This window comes from Hipposideros armiger, unplaced genomic scaffold (assembly GCF_001890085.2).
Source record: "Hipposideros armiger isolate ML-2016 unplaced genomic scaffold, ASM189008v1 scaffold_624, whole genome shotgun sequence".
Taxonomy (NCBI): Eukaryota; Metazoa; Chordata; class Mammalia; order Chiroptera; family Hipposideridae; genus Hipposideros; species Hipposideros armiger.
Genome location: NW_017731974.1, coordinates 611,814 through 632,842, shown reverse-complemented (window position 1 = coordinate 632,842; position 21,029 = coordinate 611,814). Strand labels below are relative to the sequence as shown.

Below are 21,029 nucleotides of genomic sequence, written 5' to 3'. Positions count from 1 at the left end.
TGGGTTTTACAATATAAAATGACAAGACTAGTGAGCTTTTTCATATCCTTTTATATTTTTCCACTGTATTCTTTCTTCACACTTAGTAAGGTATTATCTCACTTTCATCCTAAAAGACATTAAAATTTTCCAGAATATAAATGGTTTCTTTTGAAAAATGACATTCATATAATTACCCCAATTTATTTTAGAGGGAAAATTAATAACATAAAGGGCTGTTGGTTTTTTATGATAGACATAAGGTGAAAGTGAGTATTACCCATCTTCAGAGAACGAAATAAACTTCAAGGTCCATGTGTTTGTTTGTTTGTTTGTTTTAAGCATATTTCTTTGTGGAGATGAAAAAAAATTTTTTTTTTATTAAATGGATGGGGATGACAGTGGTTAGTAAAACTACATAGGTTTCAAGTATACATTTCTATAATACATCATCTATATATCAAACACAGCAAAATTATTTATTATGTCTTTTCCATGTAATGTATCTATTAAAGTTCGTGATATTGGAATAAGAATTGTTTTAAGGGCCGGCCGAGTAGTGCAATGGTTAAGAACTGGCTTGGGATGCCAGAGGGCCCCGGTTCGAATCCCACATGTGAGGGCCACTGACACTGCCCTCCACAGCTAAGATGCTGAACAACAGCTCAACCTGGAGCTGGGCTGCCATGAGTCGCCGGCGACAGCGTAGGCTGCAGCCCCTGTGGCAGTGGGTTGCCATGGGCTACTGTATGTAGCCAGCAGCCACTGTGTGTAGCCAGCAGCCAGCGTGAGCGGCCAGCAGCCGCAGTGAGCGGCCGTCCAGAAGCCGGCGATTGATCTGCCTCGCCCGGAAAGAGCGCAATGATGGTGCCAACTTGGGCCAGTGAAGCAACGCCCTCCACAACTAGACTGAAGAACAAAACGACAGCAACTTGTCTGTTCCCCTTCTCCCAATTCCCCAGCACTGTTCTCATCCCCCCAATTCCCCAATAAAAAGAAAAAAATCTTTAAAAAAAAATTGTTTTAAAGCCCATCTACTAAAAAGTACTACATAGCAGATTCACCAACAAGCTGGAAAGTTCTTCTAATTGGTTTGTTGTAGACTTGTTTTACCTTTCTAGGTACTTTCTATTTATTGCAACACTTTAGTTTTAACTTCTGTGTTTATTAGTTGCCATGAACTATGTACCACTTTTGAGATTTATGATGATTATTCCAGTGGGTATTTTAATGGGCATTTTTCCAACTGTCCTGTACCACTTATAACAATCTTTAACTCCCAGAGGTAAGGTCAAGGAGCTGCTTCTCTAGGCTATACAAGGGCACTGACAATCTGTGGGTGTGACTGTCTAGCCAGTTTTACTTCTGCATAATTAAGTTGAAAGGTCCAGTGATAGAGAGTCCCTGTTTTCACAATTGGCTAAGAATAATATCACCTGGACTAGAAACAGAGCTTATGCATACACTTAACATTAAAAAAAATAATAAGTATTCATTGTATGGTGGGAAAATAAAACACCAGAAAATACTAAAAACATGAAAATATAAAGTCATCCATAACCTCATTCCTCTAACTACAGGGGCTCAAACTCAGTTTAAACAGCAGATATCCTGACAACCTTTAGCTTCTCCCCTCAGCCCAACCCACCCAAAAGCAACCTGGTTCATTTTCTCATTCGTCCACTATTCATTCATTCATTCATTCATTCATTCATTCACTAATATATATTTGGGCTCTCTTGTTTAAGTCCACAAAATGTTCCTCACTGACTTGAGGATAAAGCCCACATTCCTACCATTGCCCACCTCATCTCAGCCCCTTCCTCAGCTATACTGCCCCTTCGTTCAGTAGCTGTATCTCCCTGCTGCACTGTGTACTGTTTTCTCTGCTTAGAACATCTCCCTCCTTCCTGATCACTTCCCCAGGCTAGCCCCTAGCTATCCTGCTGGTGTCTGCTTGATGACGTGGTGCTGGGGAGGAGGCATCAGCAGATGCCAAGAGCTTCCTCAATGTCAGGCATATATACTAACTGAAAATAACCCACTGAGGAAATATTATCATCTCTGTTTTACACATGAGGGTGTAGAGGCTTTGAAAGGTCAGTTGATACAATACAGCTGATGCAAGGTACACTGGGCTTTGAACTGAGCCTGAGTCCAGCCTTTGCTCTTAATCTGTATCTGGTGGGTGGCAAACCCCACAAGGACCAGACAGATAAATGTAAAGAAACACTTTTCAGGAGAGGGGAGGATGGGTGGTAGAAGAGGGTAAAGGAGGGTCAAATATATGGTGATGGAAGGAGAACTGACTCTGGGTGGTGAACACACAGTGTTTCCTGGAGTGGAAAACTTTAACTGAGGAATAAATAGAAAATTATTTAGCACAAATTTAAGTTTAGCTGTTATTGGAAACTTGATACCTATTTCAATATTTACTACTTTTTAGAAAGCTCTTTTCATACATAAGCTATTTGGAACAATTTTATTTTATATTTTTAGTATAAGGTATCCTTAATTTTATGTTTAAAGAGTAAACATGACTATGAAACTAATATTTAATATAGCCAAAAGATTGGTAACTTGAAATTTTAAAAAGTGTGTGTATTACAGTGTGTAATTACATATTAGATAATTGATAGTAAGTTGATTGATTTCTTTTTCCCTCTGTATCTCATAGTTTATCTAATTTTTCTACTAACAGCATTGATTAATTATCTAATAATTTTTAAAAATCCCCTTCTTTATTGAAAAAGATTGAAAAGTATGACAAAGTTTGCACAGTGATGTTACAGTATGACTTTATAGCCATCAAGACTGAATTTGGGGGCCAGCCTAGTGGCTCAGTTGTTTAAGAGCTTGCTCAAGAGTGCGAGCTCTGAGCAACAGTGTCACTGGTTCGATTTCCCCATGGGCCAGTGAGCTGCACCCGAGCTGAGCTGCCAACAGGTGGCAGGATGACTCAGCTGGTGAACATTGAACATTGCCTGTTCAATGGTGGGCTACGCCCACCGCAACTAAGGATTGAACTCGGCACCTTGAGCTGAGCTGCCCCCCAGGTTGCTCAGGGGATAGAGAGCACGCTCTTAACAACAAGGCTGCCAGTTCGACTCCCTCATGGGATGGTGGCTACGCCCACCTGCAACTAAGACTGAACTTGGCATCTTGAGCTGAGAGGCACGACTGGACTGGAGCTGAGCTTGCTGCACTCTCCACAACTAATACTGCAGGACAGCAACTTGTCTGTTCTCCTTCCCCAATTCCCCAACACTGTTCCCCTTCCCCAATTCCCCAATAAAATCTTTAAAACAAAAATTTAATGTTTCATATAAGTTATTCTGTATAGTTTGTGTATTTTTTATGCTTTTGGGGGTATTTTTAGAAATATGGTACAGTTAATAATTTTTTATTGGTAGGATCCCATTTTATTATATCTTTTGTCAAATCTTCATTCCATTTTTAAACATTTTATTACCAAATTGTAGTTCATTAATTATTTTCTTGTTTTTTTTTTATTGGACTTTTATAACCAGCAGTCAGATTAACATTGAAATAACAAGCTTAGCCCAGTAAATTTAGGTAATTGTTTTCAAAAGTAAATGTATTTCATAGCATGGACAGCCCTTGTATGGCTGGTAGACCTCCATGACTACTTCAGTGGGCCCCTCTACATTTTCTGGGCTGGGTGTGGGTGTATGTTCATGTGCACGCATGCGTTCACACACGTGCTGAAGAGATGCAGGAGGAAGAACTTAGAGGAGTGGCTGTGTCCTGACACCTAGAGCTGCCCCTAAAGGTCACCATAACATGCTTGTTTCCCAAGAGTCAGAGACTGAAGAAAAACAGTGTCCCAGCCAGTCTGAGTGTGAAACAGTTTAAACGTTTTTAGAAAGGAGAGAGAAGCACATATGTATTAAACCAAGTCCAGCTCAATACTTGGACTGAGCTTGAGTGCCTGTGACATGTAATACTCTTAAAATGTCACCTCCTCTTTGCTGTATTGTCTTTCCCACCCTCTCTGTGCCTCCACTATCAGTTATCATGTCGAGCTGTGATTGTAAACAGGTTGTACGTGGTATATGTGTTTTGGATGAACTAAGGCCACTATAATAAAATAGCTTGCTCTCTGAACAATGTTTTCCCAACTGTTTTATACCTTTATTCTTAGAGCAAAGCTTTGTTTCAAGATCAAAGTCTCAAAGGAGAATATCCTCAGCCCCCCTTGGAAATAGAACTGACTAGAATTAGAAAAAATGCAACAAAGGCCAAAAGATAAATAAACTAAAATATGTGGTTTTGACAGTTTCCTGAAAGTATTTCACATTCTCAACAATGAGCACCCCAGGTCCTGCATATTTACTGATGTGTTTTTATACCTTAGGTTTAGAACCCCAGCTTCTAAGGCATGTTGGAAAGCCCGAAACTATAGAACTAGTTATTTGGCTTTTAAATGTATCTTCAGCATACACCTTCACACTGTTACCCAAAGCACATTAGAAGGAGAAAAAAAAATTACTTGTGTAACCTACTCTTTAATTCCCAAGATTAATTTTGGAAAATAACTCAAAATGCTTTGTTCTTTAAAATGTTCTGGCCTTGTAAAAAAAAAAGCACCACTTAAAACAGAACACATTCCATTTGCTTCATTTCCAACCAGATATAATTAGTGCTCAGTGAAGCCTCAGCTCCCAGTACACAAAACTAGGACATTGCTTTGTCTCTTGGTTTTATTTAATTTGACTTTAGTGTCTTCACAATGAATTTATTGGCCTGATAAATTATTCCTTTGTTTTCAAAGACAAATCCTTCCTATCTTTCATGCCTTTGTCCGTCTTTTCGACTAAGAGATTTGTGGAACATTCATGGATGTTTATTCCTACATAATTGTAGGATTTTCCCTCCCTTGTTTTCCTAGAAAATATTTACATTCTTGAAGTTTGTTTTTTAGTTGTCTTAAAAAAAAAACTATTTTAATGGCACTCACAAATGAGGCATTAGAATCACAGAACTGGCAGGGGCATCGTGGGTGCTCCGTGTGATTTGGCAGGGAACATGATCCAAAGCCCATGTTTCTATGCGGATACTCCTCTCCTGGAGTGTAGTGTACTGTACTACTCGGTGTGGGGCTTAGAAGGTGAATCCTTAAAGCATCCCCAGAAGAAATAACTTCGCTACGTAGATCGGACAATCGCCGTTCCTTGGTTTTGTTTAGACAGGTGTAAAGTGGCCTGTGTCTGCTGCTCAAGTTTCCTTGTGATAAATCTGGGGGGATAACAGGGGTCTGAGTGGGTAGAGTCCTGTGGAGGCTTGCTGTAGAGAACTAAAGATTAGAGACCTGAGTTCTTGTTTTATTTTTGTTAGTGGTGGTGGCAGGGGGCTGTTAACTGCTTTGCCTAACTTTCTAAGTTATCTAACACTTGTCAACACTATTGAATTTTTCTGTGTAAAAAATGGAAAGTGTTATTTCAGAGTTGTAATGATTCTTATACTATAACGTATTGCACACTGTGTAAAAATTTCATGGTGTGTAAACAGTACAACCAATTAATGATTTTCACATCAACATTCTTGCCCTGTTACCTATGAAGGAACCATTCTGTGACCCGGGAGTTGAGGGAATCATTTTTGCTGTTACTTGTTTTTAGTTCTTGAGTGTGCACTTATTTAAGTAAAAGGTGTAACTAATGGCTTGATTTACAGAAATCAGTTGATTTTCCTTAAGTAACTATAGAATGAAAAGAATATTTGTTATTTGTGTTTTTTTTCTTCTGTATAATCACATATGTTGCTGAGTGTCTGACCCTGGTGGTACCGTAATTAACAAAGAGCATATGAATCCCATTGTGTATTTAAAATTAAACCATAATTTCATTTTCTTGGCTTGACTCATTTTCTCCACAAATTTGAGTATTTGGATTTATTTAAACAGTGTCTTTTTTGTTTTGTTTTTGGTAATCTCATTGTTTTTGCTTTTTTAGTTTTGTTGAATCGTAGCTTTAAATTTGTTAGTCGTCTTGATGTTAAAAAAGGAAACTAGAACATTGTTTACCTCCTTAATAAGATTTTTGGTTCAATAGCTAAGCACAAATAATTAGTTCCTTGGATTTGAATAAAAAAAAAATTAGCAACTTCATTCTGTTAGTCATTCTGCCACTGCTAGGTAAATTTTGAGCAGTGGGAAAACTTCCAAAAAGAGACCAAGTTTATGCTTCTACTAGTGCTCGAGTTGACTGGCTATAGATAGATCCCTCTTGATTGTGAAAAATCTATCCCATGCTTCAGTGCTGACACTTCCTTAAATGCCCCTCCCTCCAAAACCTCTTCATTAAATTCCTTAGGCCTCGAATCCTTGATTCCCCTTTTATAAGTAAGGTTACTGCTGGCTCTTTTTATTGTTTTTCAAGCACTAAATATATATATTGCATTGTCGGAAAAGTCATGATGCATTTTTGCAATGAAAAACAGAAAAAATACGTCATGACTTTTCTGACCACCCAATAGAACTAATATGAATATTTCATTTCATTTGTTAAGCCGTGATTTACATCATTTTATTGTGTGATTTTTTTATAGTATAAAATTTAATAATTTATTTAATCTACCTTTTCCCCTGAATATGTCGTTATTCATCACATTGAAACACAAGCCATGAGTTTTTGAGAATGTCTTACATTAGTTTTCATATATATAGCTTTTAGAGTATTTCATTGTTAATTTGTTCCTGAGAGGTCTATACTATTTTGCTTCTGTGGGAGCCCAGTCAGATTAATATCATTAAGGATTTGTGGAAATTGAGGCAATCCGAATTACATAAATTTGGCTTTGACACTTAATAGTTGTATAACTTGAACAGTTAGCTATTGGGTAATTCATTAATTTAATGAGCATGCACTGTGTTCACAAGATTAGCAGTTATGAAGGAGGGAGGGAACCCTGACTTCTAATTTAAACTATAGTTAAAGAAGCAGAGAGAGTGTGGTGTCTGTGTATGTACATGATATACTTACACACACACATATATATATACATACACATACATTAATATACTAAGTTGCAAGTCTAGATCAGTCTTAAAATGGAAGCACAGGACAACCTGATATAAATGTATACAATAATGCTAAAGAGATATTATAAGGGTGTAATTAGAGTATACTTGAGTGAATTTTATAGCTTTATGTCACCTCTCTGATACTTAGATGTATTGGATCTGTCTTAGCTCTAAATGCAAATTTCTAACTTTGCTGGATAGCTCTACAGAAATATGTATTGCTCTTATAAATTCAGAATGTCCAAAATTTAATTAATAACTTTTTATTTATGAGAGAATCATAACTAAGAAAATGAATTGCCAGTTCTTGTAAATGGTTTGGAACTTGGAACTTTTGGAGTATAGGGTTAAAAATGAAATGAGGTATATGTTATTTAACTTAATTCTTTTATGAAATAATAGTTATAAATCGAAAAGGTTAGTTACCTTTTCCCCGCCTAAAGGAACTGAACATAGCAATTTAATAACTTGTTGACTGCGAAAACAAATAGCATATTTGAAAAAACAGTTAGGAAAAGAGCCTATGTTGTGTTCACTCCATGAAATGGGAGAGAATATTAACCGTGTATAATATGGTGTGTCTATTTGTCTATATGTCCATTTGTCTTCTTAATCCCAGACAAGTTACTCAGGTAATTTATAAACTGGAATCTGGAAATACCTTGAGAAGTCTGTGCTATTTACTTTATCAGTTCTTTTGTTTTGATTTCATTAGATTCCTTACATTCTTTTTACTAAAACCCTCTGACTTTGTAGGGTGGAGCATATCTTCTTGACTAGTGACATGTAGCCTATTTTGATTAATTTGTTTTAAGAAAGAGAAAAGCTTTGCTTAAGTGATAAGGTGTTGTTGAGAAAGAGCTGTGTCAGGAGAATTTTATACTACAGTGATTTTTTCCCCCCATTTTTGACATTAGACATTTTTTGCAGTTGTTTTACTATCTACTTTTCATAAGTATGAGTTACTTGTACATTTCCTTTCACTGAGTATTTTAAAATAATACCCATAAAATTAATTCAATTAAATTATTTATGATCACATGTAAATCACAAATTGTAGATTAGAACAATAATATTTCTTCTTTAGGTATTACCTTGTGATATATTGAAGAATTTTGCAGTATGGTCTAATATTCACAGTAGCATCATTAATGGTAAGATTTAACATTTATTCCAGGAATTTAAATCAGTACAATTTGAATGCCAATTTTGTCTCCTCTGAGTTCACACTGACACTTTCTCATTAGTTCTGTGCTCTCCCCCCCCCACCCCCACCCCCTCCCACCCCCGAGTTAAATGTAAATTATCAGTTCCTGTCCTGTGCAGTTAGCACCCGTGTTATTCAGCAAACACATGGTGTGACATCTGTCATCCATTGTGCTGAGGGGCTCAGGAGATAGTAGGCAGTATGGGGATCAGAGGAGTTAGGCAGACAAGTACCTTGAGAGTTGCCATGATAAAACAAAAACACAGTGCTTTGGAAGTGCGGGGAGAGTGGCTACCTCCAAACAGAAGAGGGGTCCAACGATGGGAGAAGGATGCCTGGAAAGAGGCTGAAGTGAGCTTGAGGATGTGCAGAAGTCAGAAGCATTTTCCAAGGAAGGTCAGCATATGCAGTGCAGAGACGCTGGAGAGAATGATACATTCAAAGAACTAAAATGTTTGGCATAAGTAAGTGTAGAGGGGAACCGGGAGAGCTGTAAGATGATAAAGAGGCAAGTACCTCAGTGACCTTTGAGGAGTTTGGATTTTCTCCTGAAGGCAGTATGCTCAGCTGGAGTGTGAAATCAAATCTGTATGTCAGAAAGATTTTCTCTAGCAATGAAAAATAAAACGGGTATGGAGGGGGAGAGGCACGATGGGAAGGCAGTGGCATCCGTCAGGTAGCAGGCAGTTGCAGAATGCAGCACCGCACTCCTAGCCACAAGTGTTCAAAGCAGCATTTGTAGCAGCCAGAAACTGGGAACAACCCAAATGTCCATCAGCAGTAGATAGGTGAATAAATGGTGGTACATTTATACAATGGAAAGCTCTACTTCAGTGAGGATGGACTCCCACTGTACACAGAAAAAGGGACAAAGCTCAACAAACATACTGTTACACCAAAGACACCAGACACCACCTCATACAATATAGTCCATTTATATAAAATTCAACAACAGGCAAAACTAGTTTGTGATGCTAGAGATCAGAATGATGGGAGGGGGTTGGAACTAGGAGAGGGGTTCTTCTTATACTTGTAAGTGATTAGGCAGCTGTTTGCTTTGTGAAAATTAATCACTTAAAATTTCTGTATTTTTCTGTATTGTGTTATACTTCAATTAAAACATTTCTTTAAAAATCCTATTTTCTCAACCCCTAGGCATGTACAGTATCCTAATACCATCCCCAGCTCCTTTTATCTAAATAGTCACTTATTAACTTGCTGCTGCTTCCCTCCTACTTTGCAGTTCGCTGAGGCAGGGGCAGGCTTTAGTGACCGATGATGCAATCCTTGGCCGTGTTTTTTGACCCATTTCATTCCATGGGTTGATACCTCTGCAAGCGACCTTTGTCAGGATAACTGCTGGATTAGCAGTGCCTGTGCTTTGCTCTCAACTCTGAAAATATAGGACTTGATGAACTATAAACACATGGAAATCAGATATACTATTGAAATGCAAATAAATCTATTTAAACATAACAAAAAATGAGTTTCCCCTCCCCCTTAAGCAAGCAGTTTAATTTGGAAAGTGTCCTGGGATTTTTAAACAGCTAATTGCTTCTGTAGCTGTACCCTACAGATGAGCCATTTGTATTTATTCATGTGCTCTTGGTTAGGTGTATAGCTTTCCTCATTTAGTCTGACTGCTGATTGACAAATCGTAGCCATCTTCACCTGGTGCTGTAGTTTCCATAAAGGGCAGGGATGAGGCCTAAGCCCAATTCTATGAATAGAATATTGTCAAGTAGAATATTATGTTAGTCAGCATCACTGATGATATTTAATGCATATCAGGTCTTTTTGCCCTGAAATTTCACAGTGCGTATCTCAAACTTAGCATCTATCTTCTCCAGTAATACCCACAAAACAATGCAGCACTGCCTAGATTATTTGAAGCCCACAACTTTCCCTACTAAATGCAGAGTAGCACACAGTATGTCTTTAAAGAGTGGCAACTAGAGATAGTGTTAGGAATAAAGTATGGCAATTTGGAACAATAGCATTATTTGTTTCATTACACTGAATAATTATCCTCTTATTAAAATTTATTACAATAGAAAATACCTATTATGCATACATTAAAATATCACCAATAGGTGTACCTATTTTTAAATATCATATAGGGATTAAATTACTTAATTGACTTAGATTTTTCTTCAGGAAATAAGTAGAATAAGGAAAATTATTCTTGACTCTTAAAGATTAAAGAAAAACTACCTTTTCACATTGTTTGAATGAATGCTTTTTTTAAATTTTCTATGAATTGAAATAGTTTAACAAAGATTCTTAGGGTCGTGCATGTTTAGTTTTGCCAAATACAGTTTCTGGCTTTCAAACTCTTACAGCATTTAATACTTTATCAGCTGAATAAGTATAGTAATGGAATTTAAAAAAACAAAACAAAACATTTAAACCACCCTACTTTATACACTGTAATAATTAAACCTTAAAATTAAAGTTAGTAGATGTTTTATAATCTGGCAACCATTTTGACCCAGAAGTCAAGGGGCTCAAATTTTCTTTTTGTATCTTTATTTTATTGCTACTTTCTCCCAAAATGATTATATTTTGGTTTTGAAATGTTGAGATATTAATTTAGCTTAGCAATATATACCTACAAAAGGACATGTTTTGATATATAAAGTTTGCCTATTTGAAGTCACTGTTAGAGCTGTAAGTCAAAATTATGTTTGTTGAAAAGTTTACACACTTCATTGTAACTATAAAAATGGACTCATGTCAGAATTGATGGGCTTGATATTTATAATATGAGTAGTTTGTGGTGATCTTGGCTTCATGGAATTTCTTTTTATCCCCTATTAAATAAAATGGCGGGTTTCATCGCAGAATACAATATTAAATTCAGGAGATAGATTCATTATACTTGAATGGTGTCTGTTAGGTATTGAACATAATTTGCTATCACTCAAATGGATAAAAATCACTAATGAAGTAGCCCATGTGTATTCAGGGGTAGAGGACAAATGATTCTGCCTTGTAGACAGTTTGTTGTAGTGGAAAGGACATAGACATTGGTGGTCTGATAACATTTGGGTTCAGACCCAAGCTCTGTTCCTGCTTTACTGACCCAAGGGAGACTGGGAGGGACAGTTTCCAGCAGGAACCTCAGGGGTCGTGTATGCCTTACCAAGTCTTACTTGCTTATTGAACATCTGCCCTTTGCATCTTGTCAGTTGTGTGGCAAATATTAGGCCAGATATATCGTTCAGCTTAGTAGTACTGGAATGTAGAGCTCCCATGGTCACATCTGTCTGATTACTTTCACTCCTGAGCCAGGATTGGTGATTCCAAATGTCCTTGCAAACTTTACAATAACTTTATCTTGTAACTATAAGTAGCTTTTTAGAGGTTATGAGCATTATCAGATTTGGATCTGCCTTTTGCTGGCTGAGTGACTTCAGATGAGTAACTGATTTCTGTATACCTCAGTTTTCCTCATTTGTCTCATAATAATTCATGTCGCATAGAGCTACAAATGGATATAGAAAGGATTAAATTTAAAATACACTATATATAAAACAGTTAACTGCATCTATCACATGTAAGAGTTCAGTAAGTTTTAGCTCTTTATTCTTGTTGTTAGCTAGATTCAGTAAAAAACAAGGACATGTTTTCATTTGAAGTATTGGTTCACAATAAAGATATCAAAGTTTATCTGCTTAAGGAGAAATATCACAAATCTGTACCTAAATCTGTCTTTAAAATATCACCAAGTTTTCAGCAATTTTTTTCCAGTAGAAGTATATTATAACATTGTTCACTGACAGTTTTCTAATGATTGTGAAAGAGAGTATGAAATAGCACATATAATAGAAAGCATGATTTAATTACTGCCAGAGTTCAGGATTTTTCACGTTAAGACTTTAAAAGTGTGGTCTCTTATCCCAGTCCTGAGAGCTTTATTAGGAGTTAAACCATCACAGAACTTGGCATGACACACATGCCTTCAGTTATCTCTGGAGGGCCAAAAGTAGACTGGGACCCTAACCAAGATGTAATTGCAAAGCAGATAGCTTTTTATGTTCCTTTTTATCACTGCAGCAAGAAAAGGAACCCAGTGTTATATTATTTTTATTATATTTCTTACTTGAGATTTTGTGCCAGTAAAATCAAGTTGTAAGGCCCCCTCCATTCCACCTACCATAAACATTTAATAAAATGAGCAACAACAGACCACATATAGTTTTTTTTCATGCTAGTGCTCTTGAATCAGTGGTAACCCCATTTTATATTCTGTTTTAACTAGAGCTCTTTATAGGAGCAACTCCCTCAATAACTTCTGCACTGGCCACTTAATTTATTTCAATATATGCAAAGCTTAATCATTTATGTAATTTCAGTTTTCAGAATAATCTAAGTTAATATTATAGTATTCCAAAGATTGGCTCTGCTAGCCTCTGTCCATGTGACCTTGATCCAGTGATATCTGGCCAGGCCTCAGCCTTTTGTGTCAGTGAAATGATTGTGCTGGTTAATGGCCGGTGGGTTGCTAGCTCTGAAAGGCAAGGTATCTTACCCATTTTGTTTCAGTAAACTCTTAGACATGAGTGACCTTTTCGTGCCTGGAGAAAATACCATCATATGCCCATCGCTTTCTGATACCTGTGAATGTGAGGAGTTTGCAGCTCCCTTAACCAAGTAGAGCAAAATGTAGGTTTTGGTAAGCTTATGCCATGGGAAGAAGAATATGGCAAGATGAATGGTAGAAAGAAAGGTGATGGATGCACTGTTTAAAGTTTTACTTGTAGGAACAATATAGAACAAATGAGAAAATGAACCTGACCATCAGACACTCATTTTGCTGATGTGTAAATTTATTTATCATAGGGTCTGTGAATTAAAACTATAGTTTCGTAGCATGATTTAGTTGATTTACCTCTTTTCTTTTTCCTGGAATGGCAAGTTTGTGCATGTTGTCTGATTGTTGTTTATTAATAGAAATAAATTTCCAGCAAACGATAGCTGAGATTTCTTAATGTAACTTAGGACATTTAAAAAACACTTATTTGGATACAGTGAGTCCTTTTGGAAAAGGCTACCTTATTCATTCTTTAGTTTCTTTATTTATCCTAATTTTGAATATATGTCCCTAAGTTACTAGGTTTATGACCTTGGGAGAGTTCGTTATTTAAACTCTCTGAGACTTACTTTTCTCATCTTTAAAATGAAGCTAATGCTACCTAACTCGCTGAATTGTGTTGTGGGGAATAAATGAGACACGATACGCCACCCTCAGAAGATAGGAAGTGCTTCAGCCATTCCTTACCATAATTGCAGAATGGTCACTTGAGCATGTAAAATTTGGGAAATGTTAAACCATTGCATGTGTTTGAATGCTGTGACTGACCTGAAGGTGATGACTAGTAAAGGAAAGAACATGGGTTTATTGGACTTAATAATTAATATGCAGAGATTGCTTAGCATTGTGAACTTCTAAAAAAAATACTATCAAAGAAAAAAAACCTATGATATATATGAGTCTCTAAAAAGAAAACTATAAAACCCATCTTTAGAAGAGATGGGTTAATTGTGACAATAAAGACTTTTCACTTAAGAGAAAGAAAAATTGGGGTTCTATTAATCATTTCTACAGCACTATAATAGGTATATAGTCTGTCGTTTAGTTTAAGAAAAACTAGAATTGACACATCTGTCAAACTCTTGTCACATCTACATTTGTGTCATCAGAGTATCTCAGACTTTACTGGCCTGATACCACTATTGGATTATTCAGTATTCACCGCACTGCAAGTAGCAGAAATCATACAGAAGTGAACTGAATTAGTGCAGGAGATTATTGGTCTGTGTGATCCGTGAGGGGGAGGGCGAGGTAACAGAACAGACATGAACATGATTAGACTTTCCACATTGTGCTGCTGCTTATCATGTTCTCCAGGTTGTTTTTTCTTTCACCTTCGGTTCCTTTCCCACCTCCACAGGCAACAGGTACCCATAAACATTTTTTTCCTTACCTAAGTAATCATTTGAACATTAAAAAGTTAATACTTTTCTAGTTGGTAACAGCTGTTCTGCATAACTTTATTTAATTTCCACATCAAATTAGTTTTAGGATGAGGAAGCCTAAACTCCCTTTAGTTTTTATTGTTTTACCAGTGTTTTATACCAAGGAGAATTTTAGTATTTGATTATTAGTAGTTCTAATAAATACTATTCAGAATATCCCGTGTTCATCGTGCTGAATCTCTTTCTCTGTGATGCCAAAAGAATTAGTGGCTAGTATCAGTATTTGATTTAATTAAAGTAGCTAACCTGATTGTGAAGATTTTATTGTAACCCAGTTTATCTGTATATTGTTTTTACAAAAAAAATGCTTTGATGTGCAGTAAGGTCAGATCTTGAGCAAAACCAGCAATGAAGGAAATGTTAAAATTGGCAATAAACCACCTGTATGCTTGTGTGTAGGGTCCAGGGAGCCATGGAGTTTGCTCAGTAGCTTGATGTTTGCCATCACAAGGAAGTTACACCACGTAAAAATGTGCAGTCAATTCTTGCTATTCACAAGAGCCTTTGGTCACAACAGTTTCCATCAACTGATCACCACCTTGTTTTATGTGCTTTTCTGTTTAAAGGCTCCTTATTTAATATATACTGTTGATTCATTAATATTGAACTCACAGCCAACAGCACTATAACTCATGCCTGAATAAAACGTACCTTACAACACGTATTTTTGTCCATAAGTCACATCACAGCCTTCTTACGCTTAGAAACATGAGACAGCACTTCAGCACTATGCTTAGCGGCCATTTTAAACCATGAAATCACCAAAAAGCAAAAACATGGCACTAAATAGACTGAGAAAAGGACACTTGACATTGCTAAAAGCAGAAAGAAGCAGAGCGTTGCCTTTGTCCAGCCTCAGCTGGGAATGTGCGGATTGGTCAACTCAGATTTTTCACTGCTGCATACATGTCTGGGAATGACCATGAAAGTGCCACAGTGTTGGTTTTGGGGTTACAAATTCACAAATAAGGAATCCACGAATAATGAGGATTGACTGTTAATTGCTTTATTAAAACACTGGTCTTGGGAGCATCTGTTTCCACAAATGCAAATGCTTAATTCCAATAGGCTTTTAAGGTAATAAATGATTCTTAGCCAAAGAACACTTGTTCCCCAGTAGCATGTTACTTAATAAACCTAGTTCTTCATTATCAAAATTAAGATAATAGTGGTTTGAATATAGAAACCTCAGTATGAAAACAATAATTGAACTATATTAATACCCTTACAGTAGAATATTACTTCTACCTACATCACTGTTTCCATGGAAAATTTTATTCCAAATTCCACCTCAGATGCCAAAGGCTTTTCGCTTCCTGAGTCTTTAGCTCCAAAGATGACCAATCCATCACATGCACCTACAGTGTAGAACTCTCATTTTCCTCTAGTCTAGTTCTGGGCTGGGAGCAGAGCTGCAGGAGTTGGACTCTGAGGAATAGAGTAGTGTGGCAGCGCCTGGAAGGGAGTACTAGGGGCTTCAACTGTGAAGGGAGTGGGGCAGACTCTTTAAATGACTCTCATGAATACCACCATGATTTTTAGGGAAGTTTGGAATGATTGTCAGTACAGCCCCAAACTTGATAGAAGCCATCTACTAGAAATAGTGGCCCTCCGAGTAATCCAGTTTTGGACCCTGAGTTTCATTGATCTGATCCTACCCTCCTTAAGAATTCAAGTTTGAAAGATGTTATTGATGGTATCACAACAGACACACAGGCACTGTTCTTCTCTGGGATGAGCGTGGTAGGAAGCCTCTGATCAAGTGGAGAAATACCCTGCAGGTTTATATTAACTAAGCAGTATTATTTATGTTCAGTGTTTTCCCACAACATTACTGTACTCTGTGATATTTAACAGATATACATGTGTTTTATGTTCATTTGTATTCACTTGATTAAAAGCTCAAGGTAAAACAATAGTTTAGATAGAAAAATATGTGGTGATATATTGAAACCTTTATAGAACTTAAAATGAGCCTCATAAGTTTCTCTGAAATGACAAGTTTCTTTGTGAGGAGTATGACTTTTAATGAGATCTGCTGTCTTTCTTGTTAGGTTTCCCAAGCTTAAGTTCTTTTAATAAAAAACAAGGGACTAGGTATTAAGTAGATTTTAATTCAGCTGAGCTTTTTATTTTTTTAATTCAGCTGAGTTTTATTTATTTTAATAAAATAATTTAATTTTAATACATTAATACACTATATTGTTTGAATCTATTTTAATCTTATTATATCCCAAAAAAGAATAATACATATTCTATTTTTAGAAAACAAATTCTGTTTTAAGTCAGAACTCATTCTGTTCCCTTTCCTTAAATGTTCTCTAAATGGATTGGGGACAGTAGCATATAAACCTCTTACTTGAAATTTAGAGTGTTTACCAGCCTGTTAAAGATTCAGAGAAGTCTAGCTGTAAAGGAACTTGTTTTACTTTATTTCCTGGATTTCTTGCATTTCTTTGGTTTTGGGATCCTTTTTTTCCTCCAGAAACTTGAACATCTCACAGCGCTTCCTAAGTGAGGACTACGCTGTGGAAATCAGCTTGTCATAGGCAAATGGTCCTTTCTCTGGTTAGAGGGAGTTTATGAAGCCACCTGGCACTGCAGCGTATGCAGGGAGAGCTAAAGGAGCATGCTGGGAAATTAACAGGCAGTCAGCCCTTTCCCTTGTTTCCAGGATGACAAAAAGTATTTTTGTAACTTCTCTGGAGAAAGTATGTTTATTATTAGGTTTATTCTCCTTTGCTTCACATGTATTCTGACTCATCTTTGCAGATGACCAGGTGGCCCAGACCTGTCTTAGGTCCTGTAAGAGAACGTACAAGGACTAAGTTACTGTTGTAGCAAATACTGTTTTACAAGAAAAATTTTTAGGTTTTTAAAATAAACTTTTCAATAAGTTATTAACCTCTAAACAACAGTTCCGTTGTATACCTTGTTCTCTTTAATTAAATCAATGTTTCTTATAAACTTTAGCATTCTTTTTTAAAAACAACAACAAAAATGGGACAATCATAGGACAAAGGACAAATCATAGATTAACACAGGAAGAGTTGAGATTTTAAAAACCCACAAGAAAAAGGATCATGTATAATTGATTTTTAGCAGACTAATAATATTCAAATCAACAGAAGAAACCAAGGCATTTGATTTGACTCTATGAGAAAGTAAAAATTTCTGCTTGGCACATAATGCAGCTAAACAAACAAAAAAAATCAAACACTGGGGAAAAACAGCAAGTATAACAAAAGGTTAAGGTTTATATTATTAGAATAACTCTTATAATTTAAGAAAATTCTCAAACCCCAGTTAAATAAATGAGAAAAGGACAAGCAGTCTGTATACAGGGAAGTTGTCCGCCATCAAAGGAATGCATTGCCTCCAACTAATATTTTCTGTACACCTGAGCCTTATGCTGCAGTTGGTGTTGGAGGTTCATTGGTGAAGACGATACTCTCAGTCCTTTGGAGAAGAGAGGGAGGCAAGGAACACGTGAAACAAAGGAATGCAGTAGAGTTACAAAGATTCCTCTAGAAATGCTGGCAAGGCTGTAGAAACTGGTTCAATTATTTATGATTCCTAAAATGACAAAATTCTTTTTTCTTTCTTTTAAACCTCAGAAATGACCCTAATGAAATAATCTGTGTTAAAGAGAAACAGCTTATATGTTGAGAGCGGTAGGGCTTGGATGAGTAAATAAACTCAACAGAGAGTGACTTTATGATTAAAATTATAACTTTGAAAATAGTAATATGAAACAATGTCATGATAGGTGGTTATAGTTGCATTCATGCTGCTGAATTCAGTTCTGTAAAATAAACAAGCACATGGTCATGAATGATAGTAGGATTATGGTATATTAAAATTTGTGTAATATTTACTTACTAGAAGGGAATATTAAGATACAGTCTATTAAAAATGATTTCTCCTCTTTTTAGCTGACTGTACAGACTGCCTTCTCCAAGTTTCCATAGCCAGAGACATGACCTGACACCTTTGATGACCAGTCTCAGGGCCCTTGGGTGACTGGCTGGTACACCATGGAACTTAAAGTATGGGTGGATGGAGTTCAGAGGATCGTTTGTGGGGTCACCGAAGTCACAACTTGCCAGGAGGTTGTAATAGCCTTAGCTCAAGCAATAGGTAAGTGAACTCTCTGGGTGTCTGAGGTAAAGTGGTTTATGCTTCCTGTTTGTTTGTTTGTTTGTTTGTTTGTTTGTTTGTTTGTTTGTTTGTTTGTTTGTTTGTTTTAAATATAGATTTCTAGTGGTTTTTGTTCATTTGGTTCCATAATACATGTCACAAGCACACTTTTACTTATTGCTATTCCCTGTGCATAGGTAAATCTGTGAAGGGCCTTGTTCTCTGGTTCCCCCCAGATTTTACTAAACTTGCTTGCATCTAGAGTCTGCACTGTCTTCTCTTCTGTTATTTATTCTAAGCAATGATTTCTGGAACTAAAGATGTTTTCTTGAGTCAAAATATGGATTCCTAGTTCTCAGACTCCTCATTAGGAAAAAACCCTATTTGGTGTCCATTCTGTATACTTTTAGAAAAGAAGATACAACAATTGAAATAGCATGGTTCTTCCTAGAAAGATACTGTGTAGTTTATCTTATACAATGAAGATGAAGTTGTAAAGCAGATGCTTACTAGCTCCATCTGATACAATTTCCCTGTTGCAACTTTTATTTACTCCCAGTTTATCTTTATCATATTTTATGCATGTTTTTTACTTGCTTTAAATCCTTTTGAAACATGATAAAGACATAAACACCTGCATCAGTAAAGCCAATATGTGGATTAAAATTTATATTTGTATCTTAAAACTATTATTTAGCAAACATGTATTAAGAGGAAACTGTGTGTTCAGCACCATGCTAGGTGCTCAGTGCCTCTTTGTCTTTGAGCTTCTTATCAAAAGTTTATTTTATATCATGCTAGTTTGTATTGGAAACAAGTCACGTTAGCTCAGGATTGAAACAAGTCACATGGCACCTTGGCATTCTGTAAAGGCAGTTGTGCCACACGCATTGTGACAGCTGCTCTGTTAGAAGGTGGCAGCGCCCTATGCAAAGATAGAGGTTGCTTTTTTTTTTTAATACTCACATCTTTTGATTTTTGCCTTAAATATTATGTAACACATTCATATGTTAAAACAATGCTGAAACTCCTAAGCTTTTATATCTAGTGAAATTTTCTTGCAATCGGGACTAATATTACTACATTGTGGACTTAAATTTAATTATTAAAGAAGGGGAAATTAAAGCATTTAATTTAATATTGTATTCTTTGCAAACAACTTATGTAATAATTGCCCCTTTTAAAAGTCTCAGATAATTCATTTGAATTAAAATATTCAGCTTTTTGTGGGGGGGGGGTTGTTTATTTTTTTCGGTTTAGTGAAAACTAGGATTAGCAATTGTCAAACCTAACTTTGTTATATTTGAGAATCAAGCCACGGGCAGTGCTAAAGACAAACAAAAAAACAATGAGTGGTTTTTACAAAAGTCAAGGTAGTTGAGGAGTGTGGCAAGCTGTATCTGTCAGTATGACGACCACATTTTCTATACAGATTTTCAAAGGGAAAGTGCCCAGATGTACCAGGTATGTGTTTATCCATTTGGACTGAAGAGTATTTGTTTGTGAACAGGCGAAAAAAGTTTTAACTGAATCTACCCCCCATTTTTTGCTTCCTCAATAACTCAGTCCAGACCTGTTTTGAAAAGTTCACAACTTGAACATGGATGTTTTATGGTATTTCTCCAAACTTGGCTAAACAACTCTTTTTCTGTATCATAAATACTTCATTGAATTCAGAATTCATCTAAGAGATGACTCAACTGGCAACCAGCCAAGGGCTGTTGATCCTTGCTTCTATCCTGCAGTAAGATTTTCTCAGCATCAAATTCAGTATGCTTCTGATATGTACTTAAATATTTTATCTATCTTGTAATGAGAGTTATTGGTATTCAGAGCCTAAACACTAAGTGAAAATTTTTTAGTAATTGACCTAATTTCTAGCATAAAAAATGATAGAGGGTTTATTAATTATGGAAAATTACTGCTATAACAAACAACCCCAGAATTTCTGTGATTCAAGACAGTAAAAGTTGAACTATACTATTAGGAGAGTATGGATTGACTGAGCAAAGCTGCACATGTTTCTAAAACATTTGCAGCGAATCAACTTGTAGACCAGCTTCTTGGGTTTAAGTCCACATATATGCCTCATGGGGGGAGGAGGGCATAAAATAAATATATATATATATATATATATATATATATATGTATGTATATATATATATATATATAAAAGAATATATAATATATTCTTAATTATATATCCAGTTTTTCTGGATAGCTAAAATTACTTTCAGGAAACCATCAAGATATAAAAATACGTACACAAGTTGGCAATCTGCAAATATGGCAGCTAACATTTTCTGACTCAGTGCTACTCAGCAGTCAAATCAAATTAAAACAAAGCTAAAGACAAAACATAATTTCATAAAAGATTGAATGTGTCTAGTAGTATATTGGGTTCTTGGAAAAGTCATTACACATTTTTGCAACAAAAAACAAAAAATACATCATGACTTTTCTGACAACCCAATAGAAAGAAATACTTTCTATTTGACTATCTTGACAGGTTATATTTAGGTAATGGAAATAGAACACATCCTGAACTTATAAAAGACAAAATAAAATAACTAAGAGTGAAATCATGATCGAAACACTTTATTGGCATGAATTGGT

The 21,029-nt window shown here is 36.1% G+C and overlaps 1 protein-coding gene across 3 annotated transcripts in view; it reads left to right on the top strand.

Moving 5' to 3' along the window:
* The window catches only part of RASSF8 (Ras association domain family member 8), a 103,793-nt gene that overhangs the window by 64,064 nt on the left and 18,700 nt on the right, over positions 1–21,029 (top strand). For all 3 annotated transcript variants that reach the window (XM_019625403.1, XM_019625400.1, XM_019625401.1), the window contains one exon: positions 18,209–18,413. In XM_019625403.1, coding sequence (XP_019480948.1) covers positions 18,311–18,413 — 103 coding nt within the window. In that variant the 5' untranslated portion in view covers positions 18,209–18,310. The remainder of the gene's footprint in view (positions 1–18,208; positions 18,414–21,029) is intronic.